Source organism: Cygnus atratus, chromosome 7 (genome assembly GCF_013377495.2).
Source record: "Cygnus atratus isolate AKBS03 ecotype Queensland, Australia chromosome 7, CAtr_DNAZoo_HiC_assembly, whole genome shotgun sequence".
Taxonomy (NCBI): Eukaryota; Metazoa; Chordata; class Aves; order Anseriformes; family Anatidae; genus Cygnus; species Cygnus atratus.
Genome location: NC_066368.1, coordinates 24,973,741 through 24,990,499, shown reverse-complemented (window position 1 = coordinate 24,990,499; position 16,759 = coordinate 24,973,741). Strand labels below are relative to the sequence as shown.

General features: G+C 54.9%; 2 protein-coding genes across 4 annotated transcripts in view; both read right to left on the bottom strand.

Moving 5' to 3' along the window:
* Positions 1–225: 225 nt before the first annotated feature.
* Positions 226–7,618, bottom strand: SLC29A3 (solute carrier family 29 member 3). Its single transcript, XM_035537404.2, has 6 exons — positions 7,552–7,618; positions 6,673–6,916; positions 3,650–3,732; positions 3,167–3,393; positions 2,389–2,551; positions 226–2,185 (listed from the first exon to the last, which is right to left on the bottom strand). The coding sequence occupies exons 2-6, from the start codon at positions 6,910–6,912 to the stop codon at positions 1,516–1,518; spliced, it is 1,383 nt and encodes a 460-aa protein (XP_035393297.1). The 5' UTR covers positions 6,913–6,916; positions 7,552–7,618; the 3' UTR covers positions 226–1,515.
* A 2,258-nt stretch (positions 7,619–9,876) lies between these two features.
* UNC5B (unc-5 netrin receptor B) overlaps positions 9,877–16,759 on the bottom strand; it is a 38,817-nt gene continuing 31,934 nt past the window's right edge. For 2 of the 3 annotated variants that reach the window (XM_050711940.1, XM_035537177.2), the window contains exons 8-17: positions 16,284–16,316; positions 15,242–15,436; positions 14,696–15,088; positions 14,422–14,509; positions 14,171–14,339; positions 13,815–14,048; positions 12,994–13,143; positions 12,689–12,853; positions 12,414–12,592; positions 9,877–12,198 (exon numbers count right to left, since the gene is read on the bottom strand). In XM_050711940.1, the coding sequence (XP_050567897.1) occupies positions 12,030–12,198; positions 12,414–12,592; positions 12,689–12,853; positions 12,994–13,143; positions 13,815–14,048; positions 14,171–14,339; positions 14,422–14,509; positions 14,696–15,088; positions 15,242–15,436; positions 16,284–16,316 (1,775 nt within the window). In that variant the 3' untranslated portion in view covers positions 9,877–12,029. Of the gene's footprint in view, positions 12,199–12,413; positions 12,854–12,993; positions 13,144–13,814; positions 14,049–14,170; positions 14,340–14,421; positions 14,510–14,695; positions 15,089–15,241; positions 15,437–16,283; positions 16,317–16,759 lie in introns of all 3 variants that reach the window. The other variant, XM_035537171.2, reaches the window with a different exon arrangement.

The window sequence follows — 16,759 nt, the reverse complement described above, 5'->3', positions numbered from 1 at the left end:
TCACCACGAGGACAGACAGGGCACAAAAGAGGTCGGGCGTAGGCTGGATTATTTCTTCTGTGCAGAAGCTGCGACAGATGCAGCTCCTCCACTCGCTGCCCTTTCATCCACCCCCCTCTCCCTACCAGCTTCCCAGTGTTAGTTTTCTGCCTTCAAGGCAACAGCAAAAGACCTGAGAGCATCACCTGCATGTCTCCCAAAACACTGCTCCAGCCACCAGCATTTACACAGTATCAAGAATTAACTTTATTAGCGACAGTACCAGACCATCAAGTGCTGTCTCGAGAGGTATTCGGTCACTTCCCTCTGTAACATCACAGGGAGGACGAGCAGAGCAGCCCGTAATTAGCAGGACCTCGTAACCTGGTACCGGGCAGTTCAGGAACCAGCCCAGCACAACACCTCTCCCCCTGAAACCCCACCGAGGCCACCTGAAGCTGAAGACATGAATATTTGAGATGCCACCTGCAGGTGCTCAGCCCTGGGTATTTCCATCTCGGAAATGATTTCACACCTGCAGACAAGAAGCAACTTGCACCCAGAGCAAGTCAGTGTCCAACCAGGGAAATATTAAAGCCATCACCAGTGCTTGTGCACTGCAGAGCCTCTGTGTGCAAAGCTGTGGGCTGTACAGCTTAGCCTCTGTACCACGTGCCCTGTAAATTTTCCACCTGTGTCAGGATTTTATCATTTAAAAAAATAAAATCACCCGTAAAGCAAAGCTGCACATGCATCACCCAGGAGCCCAAACGATGCCGACAGCATCGCACTGAAGGCACAGCATCGCGCTTTGTCTCTGTAAGTGATCTGGGGTTAAACCCAGTGGGCTACAAAGAAAATAAAAGAGATCCGTTCCTCTTCCAGTAATTCTAGTCACCAAGTCTTACAGGAAGGGTTTTCCACAGATATTCCCCCCCGAGGCAGCAGCTGCAACGCCAAGCTATGCCATTGCCTCCTTGCTCACTGCTTCCCCTCTTCCAGACCATAAATTTGAGAAAATAAATATAATAATTGCATGTAGCCCAGGCTGCACTTGCACAGAGCAAGTTAAGTGGCTCTGAAGCCCTCTGGGTGCCCCAGACCCCACCCCCCGGAGGCATTTCGGGTCCTCCTGCTGGAATTAACCAATTCACAGCTGCACCCCGCAGCACAGGAAGTCCAACAGCCACGGGCTGCTCTCAGCTGGAACAACTCAAGCAAGCAGAAGTGCAAGTGAGGAAGTTGCCCTCACACACGCCAGGAATTCCCTTTCCTCAGGGAAATCCCCCTGAAACGATGCCCAGCTGCTCCCTGCCCTCCGAGCTCCCTTGGGACTTCGAGGGCTGCAGGATCTTTGGTCTCATGCCGCCACCAGGCTTTTACGCAGCAAGCCGCCATTTCCCAGGGGGCATTTTAAGGAGGGAGAGGTCTCTTTGGCCACTTGGGTGTCCCCACTGCGTCCCTGAGCTTGGGGCTTTTTGGTCCATTGGTTTTGGTCCCCAGCTTGTCCTCAGGGGGCTCCGGGGACACTCTGCTCTAGATGAGGTGCACGATGAGCGCGGAGCACGCGGAGCCCAGGGCCAGCCCCAGCACCAGGTACAATGTCATCACCACCCCCGCTGCCTCGGCCAGCTCCTTCGGCACGATCTTGGGGCCGTAGACGATGGCCAGCGTGCCCAGGTAGCCATTGCTGAGCCCCAGCAGCGCCGTGAAGGCCACCGGGTAGGCATCGCGGGCGAAGAGCACCGTCTGGATGTGAGCCCGGGGCTGGTAGTTGCTGAGGATGAAGAGGGGGAGGAAGATGGTCCTGAGGAGGACCATGGCGGGCAGCAGCTTGCTGTTTGGGCCTGGCGCCTGGATCCAGGCGGTGATCTGCCGCCCGCACCAGTCGGCAAAGTTGTACAGGAGGAAGCTGGTGAGGGGCACAAAGTACTTGGTGCTCCACGGGCTCCCTGAGGTCTTGTGGACGGACTCGATGTTGGAGGAGAGGGATGGGAAGATGATGATGGAGACAAAGAAGACGTAGAAGAGGCAGGAGCCCAGGGCAGCTGTCTTGCGCAGGATGGGGCGCAGCGGGGGGACGCCGGGGCGGCCGGGCAGCAGCACGCTGCTCGCGGTGCCTCCCGGCTCTGCCTCGTCCCCCATGGGGCCACCAGGCAGCACGGTGGCTGGGGACAGGCTCTCCTGGTGGCTTCTCAAGTAATATCTAAAAAAAAAAAAAGAGAGGAGGGAGGTCATGAGCCTTATGCAAAGTCATACAGGTGCTGGAAATCCGGGAGGGGCGCACGTCAGCATCCTCTTCTCCCACCCCAGGGATGGGGAAAAAACAACAAAAGAAAACAAAACCAGTTTGTGGTTTTGGTCGGATGGCGACATCCCATGGGTGCTACCACCAAGCCCAGCCCATACCTGGAGTACTGCAGGCGGGGCAGCAGGAGGTAGACCATGATGCAGACAACGATGAAGATGTCGGCGGTGAGGAAGTAAGCCAGGGCACTGTCGGTCACATCGGCCGCCGCCGCCAGGTCGACAAGGGATGCGATGGCGCTGAGCGTGCCGCCCATGGCCTGACCTGAGAGAGAGACATTTGTGGGGCACAAAGCAGCGGGTCCAAACCATGCCCCAAGGCTGGAGCTGGCTCCACAAAACCTGGCAAGGCACTGGAGCACCAGGCAGGCACTGCCATGGTTCCACTGCTCCTTAAAACACTCCTTTCTTGGCCCCAGGAAATGGTGATGGAGACATTCTTCCATTTTTTCCCTTTCCTCTTGGCTTCTCAGCCATCCTACTGCACATTTATAACACCTCCTTCCCCCCTTTTCCCTGCAGGGAACAAATTACAGCTCGAGCCATGGCTGCTCGGGAGGATGTTCCCCCCAGGGACAGGGATGGTGAGGGTCTGTCTCTGCCGAGCCCCCAGCGCTGAGCTTTTAGGGTATTTACAGAAATGAGAGTGCTGGCTCATGTGACCCGTTGTGCTTCTCGTTCAGCAACTTCCCTTTAGTTCAGCCTGCAAGTTTTGTGCTTTTTTTTTTTTTTAAAGCAAAGTTAAGTTTCTAAAATAAACACCTCGTGATGCAGGGAGGGGGAAAAAAACCAACAAACCAACAACCCAAGGGGTCCCAGGAGCACGATCCCACCAGGATGCCCACGCAGGAGGTACCCTCCAGTGCTTGGGGACACGAACCTGAGATCAGTGCCTGCGAGTTCCTCATGGGGAAGCAGCTGCTCAGGCCCAGGATGCTGCTGGTGAAGATGGTGGAGGCGCCGCTGACCACCACCACGCAGGCGAGGGTAAGGCCGAAGAAGAGGGGGGTCCAGGCAGATGTGTCGACCTTCACCAGCACCGTGATCACCAGGAAGACGGAGAGCATGACGAAGAGCGAGGCCAGGATGCGGACGCTGGCGGGCACCCTGGGGACGGCAAGGAGGAACGACATCCTTCCAAACCCACCCCAAACCCACCTTTTGCTGTTGCCTCCCCATTTTATAACCATAACGTGATGCAGAGAGCATCTCCTCTGCTGTGAGAAGGAGCAAATTGCATTTAAAGTAAAGAAAACGAAGGGTAAAGGGAGATAATTAATTGTTTGAGCAATTACTCATTGCATGGACTTTTGGGGCAGAAAGGAGGAGGAGGAGAGGGGGAAGGTGCCCACCCTGCACCTACTTGTTGACCAGCAGGAAGTTTCCGACCAGGCACAGCACTGAGGGCACGGTGGAAGCGATGGAGATGTAACTCTCAAAATAGTCCTACCAGGAAAAAGGGGGGAAATAAATGGTCAGAGAGAAACATTTTCAAGCAGAGGGACGTGATTTTCTCTCCTGGCCTCCCTCTCTGAAGGAGGCTGAGGCTTAGTGGACATTCACCTCACGGGCTCATCCATCATTTGGGAGACCAGGCTGGAGCATGGGTCAATGCCACCAGGCTGGTCACAGCCAGTGGAGAAGATGGACACAGAAAGCAATAAACCACAGCAAAAAGTGAGATTTCCATGCCAAGACTGCATCTTCAACCCACTTTACACATCACGCTGTTAAAACCCCGTCCGCTCCATCCTCCTTAAGGTCCCTAAAACCCCTTTTTTCCCCCCAGGAGTCCCAGCCAGCAGGTGGGACAATGTTTGCAGGGAGGACAACCTACATACGAGACCCAAATGAGATCCTCCCCGGGTCCCCAGCAGCCACATCCGGGGGGAATCCGGCACCTTTGCTCTCCCCGCCACAGGTTTTCCTGCAGCTTTGCGCTGTAGTCTCTTAATCAGTTTGCAAGCACGGTAATTTGTTCTTCCCCATCAAGGGCTTTACTGAAAGCAACAAGAAATGTAATAATTGCTCCTGGAGGGGCTGCATATGCAGAGACATAAACACCTGCAGCTACTGCATCAGCTCAGGGAAAAGCAGCAGGATCCAAGCTCCGCAGCCACGCACCGAATTAGGGGAGAACAGACAAAGCGACCTGCTGAAACTAAGCCTTGTTTACCAGCCTACCTAAAAAAAAAAAAAAAATAAATCAAAAAAAACCCCATGGATATTTAGTACACTTTCAAGTTAATTTTCTTTTTGAGGTGTGTGTTGGGGAACAAAGCTTTAGGGAGCTTTCCACCAAGCAGAAGTATATCCATTTTTAAACCACGTGCTGTTTAAACCACTTGGTATATCCGTTTTTAAACCACTCGGTGTTGCCCCAAATCGCAATTTGCAAGCTCAGAAACCAGCAGGGTTACGTTGTACCACTGAGGAGCAGCGAGCACCAGAGCATCGCTGCGCCCAGTGGACGGGAGCGCAGCGCACTAGGACATGTTGGGCTGGAATCACAAACCACCTGCAAGCTTTAAGTCCTTGCCATGGCCAGATTGCTTCCCATGGCAGAAATGGGGGCTGATGGCGTTATTTTTGATGAGACTCAACCACCACGGAAGACCCAGGTTGCTCTGCACTGAAGGAATTCAAAATCCTCACGCTCAGCAGCATCCCGTACACATTTGGACACGGACACATCACCAAGGAAGAAAACAAACTTTACCATGCCCTTACTACAATTAAGGCACCAGTGGACAAAAAAAACACGTGGAAAGAGGAAAAACATCTTTTTCAACAAAGAAATGGCTGATCCAATCAAGGGTACCTTCAAAACAAGAGGTTTTAGGATGGAGATGTTGGTGCGGGAGGAAAATAAGGTCTTTTGGGTGGGCCGCCTTCCAGCCCGCCGCTGTCCCAAGCATAAAGAAGGGCTCTCGTGGTGCTGGGAAAGCTTCTGAGGAAAAGCATAATATAAAAATAAAGAATATTTTTAAAAACTAGCACAGTTTGTTTGTGCTAAGCTATTTCTGAGCAGGAAAAACTGGAAGCTAAGTGCTGAGATTCCCAGAGAAATCCACCTGTGGGATGCACCTTCAGAAACACAGCAACAAAACTTTAAGCAGAAGGGAAAAATCCAACAAAAAGCAGCCGGAATCAGCAATAACCACCTACTTTACTTGAAACCAGCTGCTCCAAACCTCACCTCCTGCGGGTGCGATGGGGAGGAAGGAACGTCCCCTTCACACCCTGCTCCGAGCGTTAAAATCAGCCCAGCTCTGGATGCTGGTCAGAAAGCACGGAGGAAACATGGGCATTACATCCAGCTCTGCCCTCGTTAATAAAAAATGTGCCCAAACCACCTGGACAAGCTGGGCAGCAGGAGGGCTGGCTGTGGGCTCATGACGCTGACGCTTTTTCCAGCCACAAAGAAATGGCATCACCCGGTGCAACAAGCGTGAGGAGGCAAAGGGAGGCCACATGCCCCGGGCAGGGGTGATTTTGGGTGGCTCCTGGGTGGTTGAGTCTCAGGGATGATTCTCTGGCCAGCAGCTGGATCTCAAGATGGCAAAACTCTGAAAATAAAACTGATTTTGGGTGCTTGCGGCACCGGGGGTGGCTTTTCTGGTCTCCAAAGGGGAACAAGCAGCGAGGACAAGGAGGAGCAAAGGAAGGTTTTTGGGGGGAGAAAAAGTGCTTTGTGACCCCCTTGCTAGCAAGCCTGCTGACCCCTGGCTGGCACATCCAGAACTCTGTCCTGTATGCCAGAAGTTTATGGCTGCAGGAGATGCTCCGGTCACACCTGCCAGACCTTGAAGGAGAAATCGTAAAACATCCCAGGGGAGCAAGACATTGCAAACCCCACACTCCTGGAAAACCCTGCCACCGTGGCTGCCATCACCTCCAAACAGCCACTGCAAGGAAGAAAACACTTAAAATGTGTTCAGTGCCCTGCCAGGAGTTCAGAGCAAGTCAGCACCCAGCTGCAAGCCCGGCCCTCTCGGAGCTGGGCTGGGGAAGCACAGGAGCACAAAGTGCAAGAAATGCACAGAAGGAAAAATCATCCTAAGAACTACAGGCTTGCTTACGGGCCACACTAAGTGATTTTTTTTAATGCACCATAAATCTGTGCCCTAGTACTTTGAACACAGGTAAGGGTCAGGCCACAAACTACTACAACTTTTAATTATTTTTCTTGCAGATATTTGTGCTCCCCCAATAAATCCCTGCCCTAGGCTGGCAGCACACAAAACCCCAAAGGATGCTCACCCACCTGCTGGGGAGGCGGAGGGAAAAGGAGCGAGTTAAGGTGGAAAGTGGCTGTTTTGGCCCTAAACACCTAAAGGTAGCTGCTCCTTTGGGCACGCCGACCTGCAGCAGCCACGCACTCACCCGCAGGTCCGAGGGCGCCTGTCCCACCTGCTCCGAGCAGTTCTGCAGCTTGTACACCCAGTAGTGCTTGGCAGTGATGAAAAAATTCCAAGGCAGCAGGGACCCGATGCCCAGCAGGAAAAAAATAACGTAAGCCCCATTGGAGTGGTCGTCTGGCTTTCGCCCGCCGGGTCTGTTCACCAAAGGCTCCTCCAGCAGGGGCTCATCGTCTGGGGGAAAGGTGCTGGCTGCCGGCTGCATGGTGCTGCAAGACAACCCCAAAGAGGCCGTCAGGGTGCGAGGGTGGTTAGTGATTGGGACAAGGCAACTTGAGGAGCTGAATGGGGTCAGCACGGGGTGCGGGACCCCATAAAACCTGGGAGAGGTGCGATGGGTTCAGGCGGGTGCAGCAGCATAGCAGCAGAGGTGATCATTAACCAGCCCCGTGGCCTTGCGCTCACTTTCCCCCTTGCAAAGCAGGAACCCTCCGCCCCTACAAGGACAAAACCCCACAAATAACAACCTGGGAGCCCCCAGCCCTTTGCACCGAGATGCCCAAAGCAAGCTTTAAAAGTGACCTGAAACCAACCAGGAGGGCTTGTGACCCACCCCAGCATCTCCCCAAGGCTCCTCCACACCCGGTCCCCCAGCGGCGGGCTTTGGGGGCAGGTTTGAGAAGGAAAGGGACAGACCCAAACCCCGCTGAGCACCACCCGCTGAGCACCACCCTCCGCCGGGTGGAGGCAGGGAGGCCGGGCTGAGGCCAAAATGCCGGAAATGGGGGATTTTGCAGGAAAAAAGCCACCCAAAAACCATAAAATTCAAGCTGTGGGTGGGGTGGGAAGAACCTGGCGACCCTACATCCCACCCCGCAGCCCTACAGCCCCCCGCCCCACTCACCAGAGCTGAGCCGAGCCGAGCCGGGCCGAAGCTCCGCCCACTTAGAGGCGTGGTCCCGCCCCCAATTAGCACCGCCCCAATTAACCCCACCCCCAGTTAGCCCCGCCCCCTTCATTTTTCCTCTTCCCTCCCCTTTTCCCCTTTTTTTCCCCCCCATATCCCTCCCCTTTCCCCTCACTTCTTCCACTTTTTCCCACACTTTAAAAAAAAAAAACACTTTTTTTTCCTCTTTTTTTTTTCCCATTCTTCATAAAACCCTCACTTTTTTTTCTCCCCCATCCCCTTTGTTTTTTTAATTCTGAAGCCCCTTCAGGCCAGCCAGCAGCATGGCCCCGCAGCCGTTGGTCAGAAACTTAACAAAATTATCCCCACACCACCATTATCTTTAGTTTTTTTTACTTTCCTGGGGCTTGAATTTTGGGGAAAAGGTTGAGAACACTCTCCCCTCCTTAGGACACAAGGGACGGGGAGCATCTTCTGGATGAACATGGCCACAAAGTCCCCATTTTGCATCATCCTATAAATGTGATTTCACTGCAAACCCCCATTTCCCCCATTTTACACGTCCCCCAGCACCAGCCACCTCCACGAACCCTAAAGGGCAGCAGAACCCTAACCAAATACCCCAAGACTCTGTGTTTTTTTTTTTAAAGCACCCAAGCAGAAGCCCACCACCAACCCATGTCCCCCACCAGCAGTGCACTGAGCTGGAAAGGCTTCAGACGGGCACGGGGAGGGGGTCTCCAGGGGTTTCTCCTTGGGATTTTCACGCACATTGACATGCCAGGCTGGGAAAGCACCTGAGGAGTCGGCGCAGCCTCTCCGAGTCTGTAACCCATGGGCTCCGAGGGATTTGCCTGATATTTCTGACCTGCTGCAGTCGATCACATCAAAAAACCCAGCGCTGGGGAAGAGCCTCAGGTCACTTCAGTGCAAGGGGCTATGACAACTGAGCGGGGTCAACCAAGCCAGGCTGGGGCTTCGTCGGTCCCTCATGTGAAAGTTACCCCTGTTCAAGAGCTGCTCAGCACCACGGGTCGGCTCCGGTCAGATTTTAGGGATGTTCCCATGCTCATAATGGATTTGGGGCTGTGTCCCATTTGTTCCCATTTCCTTCACTGGCTGCAGATTCGGAGAGGGCCAGCATTGCCACCTCCTGGTGGCACCTTTTTCCCTGCAGCTGGGCGAGTGGAGTGGCCCTGGCAGGGCGACCTTCACCCTGTCGTGGCAAGCCCATCTTGGGCTGGGTTCCTCTGGCCAGAGGCACACAAAGTCCCTTGGGATTGCCACACCTGTGGAAAAGGGAAAAGCACCCAGGGTGGTCAGGGTGATGGTGAGGGACCAGAGCTGAGCTCAGAGAAACTTGCTTGTAAGGAAGAGTGATGGATGGAGGGGTGGCCGCGCTGCACGAGGGTCCCCACGTCCCCTCCCCAGGGGCTCCAGTCCAGGCACCGAAGGTCCTCCAGGGACCCAAGGGGCAGTGGAGCCAAGGGGATGCTGTACAAAGGTCCTGCAGGCACCACCGAGTGATGAACGCAGGAGGAGAAAACAGATTGGCTATTTTTTTTATTAGACTAGGAAATATAATTTATTGCATAAAAATTAATTTGTTACAATAGGAATGCTAAACTTTATTTACAGTTCTTTACAGAATAAACAGACGCGGGTGGAGAGGATGCCCGTCCCCTGGGCTTATAAATACAGGGACAGGTCCCAGAGCGAGGGGCGGCTGCTGCCAGCACGACATGGCCCCAAAAGGACAGGGGAGACGAACACAGGTGGATGGGGTGGGCAGGACGGAAGGACGGACGGATGGACGGACAGGCACGCACGCTGGCGCAGCGAGGTCCATGGAGCAGAATGAGAGCGAGAGAGATTCAGAAAAGGGCAGCTCATCTCCCGCTGAAGCCCTGGGTAACGCCAGCAGCCATGGCGCGAGAGCAATTCTTCATTTTTTTCCCCAGATTCGCTTATCCCCCTCGGCTCAGGGGTGGGGTGCCACTAATGGGATGCTTAAATGCAACCTAACGGAGAGAGAAAACCCTTCCTAGGTGGCAAGGGGAGTCACCTACAAGTCTTCCCACCTTCAGTTTCCAACCTGGTGGAAATCCAGTCCAGAGAGTAAAGCAGGGAGACAGCGGAGGAGATGGAGGGAGGGAGCTGGGACCTGTCGGATGCCCCAAGCCCCTCACTTGTTGTTTTTAAGGAGTGCTGTTTGGGTTGGGTTCACAGCTGCCAAGAAATGCATGTGAGCATTTGACCCACCTGTGGTTTTTGCATGTCTGAAGGTCTGCGTGTTCACTGCAGACTTCAAAAAAGGTTGAGCAACACACAGGAAAAAAAAAAGCCCCTCGGCAGAGCCTGCACGCTTCCCCCCTGAGAAATTTGGGCTCCTGGCTGTGATTTCACCCAGCACACAACCTGATGACACCAGGATGTGCTGGGTTAGCACACCAAGCCTCTCATCTTGCCAAAAACAACCCTGTGAAGACGCTTGCAATACTGAAAGCTTCTCCCGCGCCACCCTGTGATGATGCTCTCGGTTTGCATCCTGGGCTTTGCATCACAAAGCCTTGCAGCCCGAGGCAGGAGCTGCCCTCCACGCTTTGCTCTTAATACTTCCATCAATGGAGGGTCCACAGCCTTGCTGCGTGGTCTGATCTAATCCCGAGCTTCTCATCCCCTTCCTATTTCTTTATTTTTCAACAGAGAAATTTCTAAGATACCACGATCACCGAGTAAATACTTCTATCTGCAGGTAGTCTAAATTTTTAGCCTTCATCCAGACACCGTATCTCTGCGATGAAACTCGTTACCTGTTGATCACTTTTCATCCATCGCACAACTTCTCCCTCCACTGTTATAACAAGTCCATTACAAAAAAAAAAAAGGGGAGAAAATAAAGGAGGTGCAATGGGATGGAAACCCGATGACCACTTACGATGCCGCCCCTCCTAAAGCTAAGAGGCATAGCCTGGCTTGCAGCTTGGAGACCCTTCCTCACCAGCGAGGTAGAACTCAGCGCAGGACCAAAAGCAACCCAAATAAAGCATGCTAACAGCTCCAATGGTGTTTCTTCCAACCCCAAACGAGAAACCAGCTCTTCAAAACGCTGGGCAGCACAGGCCACAGCCGTCCTATCAAGGGTCTATGTGCGAACACAGAACAGCCCTGCTATGAGACCCAGCAGGATAAACCCTTGGGGCTTTGTCCTCGGAGCCCACGCAGGAGCAGCGCAGCCCTGCCGACCTCTTCCAAAGCAGCCCCCAGCCCCAAAACCCCCTCCCTGCATCCCAGCCGAAATACTGACTCAAAACCAGGGACTCTGCAGCAGTGAGGTCTGCTTGGGCCTGCATCCCAACCTGCCTCCTCCTGACCGTGCCACCTCGGGGCATGAACTGCAAACATCTGGGGGTTTTGTTACCAATAAAATAAATAAAAAAAAAAACACAAAACCCACCACTTTGGCCTGTGCATCAGTGCAGGGCTGAAGTCTTTGGTTTGTATTTATGTATAATAAAGGCGCAGTCGCCCTAAAAAGCTCCCCCAAAACTACAGTGGGGAAGAATTCATTAAAAAACCCAATGAATTCGGCATTCCCTGCTGCCACTAGCAACGAAGGAGACAGAGCCCAGTGATGGAGGAGGAGGAGGACGACGACCAGGAGAGCATCCAGCACGGTGCTGGGAACAGGGGCACCACCTCGGGTTGCTCCTGAAGGAAAACCAGCAAGAAAAACCAGGCAGCATCCCTCCAGACACATTTGTGGGGGACGCTGCTGCCAGGAAGGGGGACTTGCAATGAAAATCTCAGGGAGGGTCTCAGCTTGCCCTGAAGCACGGGGGCATAGAGGCACTTAACCCGACGGACTTCCCGGGGGTCCCAGGACATGTAAACAAGTTTTGCTCCACTCGACCGCACGTTTTCCCTACAGAAGAGCGCTCATTTAAATCTCTCTCTCTGCCACTCTGACCACAACAGTGCTCTTCCTCTCTCACACACACAAAAAAAGATTTATAAATCTTTTTTTTTTTCTGTATTTTTTTAAAAGGAGTCATCCAAAGATCTGGATAATAAATTATTTGCGTTTCCTAAGAAACTGTTTTTTTTTTTTTCCTTTTTTTTTTTTTCCTTTCCTATTTGCCTTACGAAGCTGCCTGAAGCCTTTGACAGAAGTAAGCTGCTTGCCTAGACTGGACTCGCCTCTTCGACGCAGAAATGCCATCAAAGGAGGAGGAGAACCGGAGGGGAGGGGAACCCACACGCACAAGGAGAAGGAAAGCCCCCGCCGCCCCGACCCGAGAAGCCCCGACTCCCCCAGCACCACCCAAAAACGGCCGGGAGGAGGAGGAGGAACGCCGCGTAACACTTGAATTGCTTGTAAACTGTGAGGATCGGTCTCTAAGGCTGGCAGTGACGTGGGGAGGGATAAACGGGCACCCTCGGCCCTTCCTCGCTCAGCCACTGGGCGGGGAGCGTCAGCAGCAGTCGCCCTCTGTGGCCATGACCACCAGCATCTCGCTCTTGCCCATCTCTTCTAAGGCACTGGCCAGGGTGTTGAGATCGCCGTCGTCTTGGTGCTGGGCTTCCCACAAGTCCAGGAGCACCCCGGTGGGGCTGGCTTTGGTGGCGAAGTAGTTCAGGTACCTGCAGGGGAGAGGCAGAGGGGTAGGCCCAGGTTGACCCGCTGCCCTTCGGGAACAAACTACCAAGGGCCAGCTCAACACGAGGAGAGCCCCACGCCACAGGTATAACTCTGCCTAGGTGTACCCCAACTTAGAGTGGACATCTGTAAATGGATATAACATGGCTGGACACAACCCAGCCCTGAAGGAGCACGAGCTAAGCATGGGGACACCCACCGGTCCATGGAGAGCTTCTGGGCAAGAAGTCTCCAGTCGTTCCCCCTGGCGTTGGGGGCATCCAGGCTGCTGCAGATTTTCTGCCGGATGGAGAGGGGGATTTTGAAGGCGTAGGGTCCCAGCTGGGTGGCAGGGGCACTGCTGTGGTGCGAGCGGAGGGTGTCGAAAGAGCCGGCGTGCTGCAAGGGGAAGGGCGACATGAGGCGTTTCGGCGGAGGGCTGGGATAAGCCACCCATCTTTGCCCACATCCCCTCGCCATTCCCCACCCGCTCACCTCTCCCAGCGTGACGTGGAGCTGGAAGATCTGCCCTTCCCCTTCCACCTGCCGCACACATATCTTGCAGGTGAGCTCGGTGGAGGCCTGGCTGTACCTCTCCAGCGTGAAGGTGCAGTGCAGGGCTCGCTGGCTGCCGCTCCAGATGTGGTAGAAGGGGATTTCCTGCAGGCCACCAACGCATGGGCTCAGCGAGGGGGAAATCCCATCTCTGGCCACCCCGTGGGGACAAAGCGGTACGGAGGGACCCCACAGACAGCATCCCACTGGCAAACGAGAACTGGTGCCCCTCTGTGGCACCTCACCTGGTACTTGGCCAGCAGCTTGCTCCTCCACAGCGAGTGGGGGATGTCGTGGATGGAGAGGCGCAGGTTGTGGTAGCTGTCCTTGAAGGGCAGTGGCTTGGGCTCCTCCAGCAGGTAACCGCCCAGCGTCCGCTCCAGCTCCAGCACCTCCTGCAGGCGGCAGGACACCAAGAGCCCGTCAGCTCACCCCGCTCACCGGCCTGGCCTTTGTTTGGGATTTTGTAACTTGTAACCGACACAGAAAGGTTGGGCACTTCCAGGAACCCCCTCCCCAGGTGCCACCCTACCTGTTTTTACCACAATCCCACTGTCCCACCAGCAACTCTTAGGAGAGAAACAAAATCCAGGCGGAAGAGTGCTGCCTACACCTCCACCTAGAGGCACTACAGCAATCCTGATGCAGCAGGACAAGGCACAGGGAATTAAATGGCCATGGTGCTGGCGCTCCATGCCGCCAAAGCATCAAAACTTGAGCCCTTCATGTTGTGCTTAATGCTGTCTATGCCATGAAACCTCCCCAGGAGGGGAGAGAAGCATCTCCAAGCATCCAGAAGGACGTGGAGAGCAGTAAACATGCTTATTATTTAAGTGTGGTCGCTTTTCAGGGAGTTGCATCAGGCTGGCTCCTCCCTGGAGCAGCACCCTGCCGCCCTGGGAGGCAGTGGCACCGGGGGCGGCCTGCCAGAACGTCACCCTCCTGAAGCTACCAGACCTTGGCTGCATCAGGAAAACAAAGCATACTGGGGAACAAAACTCCCCAAATGTCACCCCCAGGCTGACACAAATCAGTGTGAATGACAACAAGGTGTCATCTGCGGTACCTTCAGGGCGTCCGGCGTGTCCTCCAAGCAGTAGACCTTGAGGTTATACTCCAGGGAGGTGCAAACAGTGGGGGCGAAGATGGCCAGCTGGAGCCTCTTGATGGCTGACCTGGAGTAGGACTCCCCCACAAAGACGTAGGTGCCCAGCTGGTCGAGCAGAACATGGCAGGACTTGGCTTCCAGCTGGCAGTAGCAGGGGGTGTTGAGGGTCTCCTCATCCAGGGTCACGACTTCCTACAGGGACAGACGGGAAACCAAGGTTTGGGGTCAACCCTTTGCTGGGTGGGGTTGCTAGAGGATGTATCCGACAGAGCTTGTGGCCTTGGCTGACTGAAGAAGCTGGGCTCGCTCATTACCTCCCAGTTTCCCTGGTGGGACTGTGTTTTCAGCTGGAAAATCCAGTCGGAGGAGCCGATGTCCGCGCAGTGGGGAATGGTCAGGACGACAGGGCGGCACAGCAGCAGGCCAGTGGGGCCGCAGGTCACCGCCGGGCTCAGCATTGTCTGCGTGCCTTCGGAGGGCAAGCTGGGGAGAGGGGGCACCCGTTGGTGCAAGGAGCCCCACGGTGGGCGACGGAAAGAGGAGGGGAGGGCACGGTGCAACTTACAGGGCGCTCTCTGCCTTGTTGATGACCAGGTACATCTCGTAGAACTTCCCCTGGGGGATGGCTCCATGGGGCACCAGCAGGCTCACCCCTAGCACAGCACACACAGGCGTTAGATAGTCCCAAAATGAGGGAGAAGCCACCCCCAGACCCCAAAAGGTGAACTCAAGGTGAGCTAGGACACTCCAGAGCATCCCAGGGGGAACATCTCCAGATGCTCCTCAGCTGCACCACTCGCCCCAGCCAAAAACACCCTCCTCCCCAGCTCGGGGCTTACCCGTGCCAGGGATGGTGAGCCTTCCCCCTAGGTAGCCAAAAGTCCCGCTGGCGCTGCTGCCGTGCTCCCGGGGCAGGCCGAGGAGGTGCTGGGAGCCCAGGGCTTTGCTCCGCACGCTCCCAAAGTGCCCGTCCCTACTGCTGTCCCCTGGGTAGGTGCCGGTGGTGGGGCCTCCCCCCAGCAAATCCGTCCCGTCGTGGAGGCCTGGTGACGAGGAGGTGGTGGAGGAGTTGTAGACCTTGATCTTGAGGTTGGGCAAGGGGTCGAGGAGCGGGGAGTTGGTCATGGGGATCTTGTCGGAGGAGTCCTGCAGGGTGTACATGGGGCCGCGGTACACCCCGGCACTGGCCGTCAGGTCGGGCTGCATGGAGGGGTGTAGCAGCTGCGGGTTGTCTGTGAGAGGAGGGAGGCATCAGTGGGAACCAGGGGGTGTAAAACTTCCCCCAAAGTGGGAGACACCTGCAGGAATCACCCCCAGGCACCCCTGGAAAATCAGGGCTGGAGGCTCACCAGGAGCCTGTCCCCTGCATGGGGCACGTCCCTTACCATGCCGGGACGTCTTGAAGTTGACCGGGTGGAAGCCTCCCGTCAGGGCAGCTGACGAGTCCGTGATGTCCGTGTCGAAATCCCGGCACCGCCGCCGGTACACCACCACCCCCACAGCCATCAGGATCACGATAAAGACGAAAATGGCCACCACCAGCCCGGCATACAGGGCCACGTCACCTGTGGCCTCCAGCACTGGAAGGGACGAAAGAAAGGGGGTGAAATGTTAGGTTTACGCAGCTTGAACTCATAAAATCATCAACTGTAATATCCTAATATAGACAACCCTGAGCTCACATAGCTCATATATATGTGCCCAAGCTACACATCCACTTGGAAAGAGCAAGAGTCAACACCAAGAAGAAATCAAGTGCCACCAGCCATGAGACGCAGACACAAGGTGCTGTGCGTGGCCACCAAGTAAAAGCCCTCTGGCAGCCAGATCTGAACGCACACAGCCCATCTTTCGCTCCTTCCTCCCTTCGTGCTGCCCGTATTGCTTTGTTTCTATGGTTTCATTCTCAAACGAAGCCCTGCCCTCATGATCACAACCATGTCAGATCTATTTTGTTTCTGGGAGGTTTTTATCCAAACGGAGAACTTGCACCACCCTACAGCACGAGCTACTCCAAGCCCCCCTGTTTCTGCCAAGCAAGCAGGGGGCTCTCCTCATCCTTACTTCGCCCCATCTGGATGCCAAAACCAGAAACCCTGGAGCTGGGAGCATGGGGAGCATCAGGAAGGGTGCCCTTGGCTAGGGTGATGATGCCTGGAGCACCTTTGGTGGAGCGACACTGGACGCCTCGTGCCGTACCCAAGAACTGCATGCAGCCAGCAGCAACAGGGGGGACAGGAGCAGGGGTGCGAAAGCAAGGTGTAAAGCATGGCATGTGATTTAACACACATAAAAATTTCGTGGTAGGTTTTCAGTTGCTCCCCCTTCCCACCCTGTCCTTCCCCGGAGCCCTGCCGTGGGGGAAACGGAACGAAACAGACGCGATGCAGCGCGAAGAAATAAAATGGCCATGAAATGAGCACTTACGGTGGCTTTTGGGTTCGCTTAGAACTCTTTTATCTGTTAGGAGAAACAAAGTTAGAAAAGAAAAGGTGACGATGGTGTGATGGCGGGGTGAAATGATGCAAAACGCAGGTGCAGCTGGGCTGTGCTTGGCGGCACGGGGAGCTCTGTGGGTGGCTCTGCTGCCTCTGTGCCTTCACTGACCCCACTGCTGAGCTCTCCAAGAGGGAAGCGGCCACAGGACGTGTCCTGGGACACGTGCCCCAAGCCCCTACTCTAATGTGGATGCTGGAGCAGGAGGCTTTTGGGGATAAAGAAAGGGGAAATTGGTGTCATGCGGCAGCAGGTGGCAGCATCAGCCTTCGGTGCGCCCGCTTGGAGTGCAGCGCGCACTGGTAGTGGTTTTTTTTTCCCTAAAAACCTAGAAGCTAGCTGCTGCTTCAGAGCTCCTACTGAGCACTGACATTTTCGCAGCGGGGTTGAGAAAACCAGCTGGATTG

Excerpts from the sequence above, each read along its gene's own strand:
- SLC29A3 (XM_035537404.2), bottom strand. The coding sequence starts at position 6,912 with ATGCAGCCGGCAGCCAGCACCTTTCCCCCAGACGATGAGCCCCTGCTG. Across the intron at positions 3,394-3,649 it reads AACTTCCTGCTGGTCAACAA|GGTGCCCGCCAGCGTCCGCA; the intron begins GTAGGTGCAGGG and ends TGCCGTCCCCAG. Across the intron at positions 2,552-3,166 it reads CTCGCAGGCACTGATCTCAG|GTCAGGCCATGGGCGGCACG; the intron begins GTTCGTGTCCCC and ends TCTCTCTCTCAG.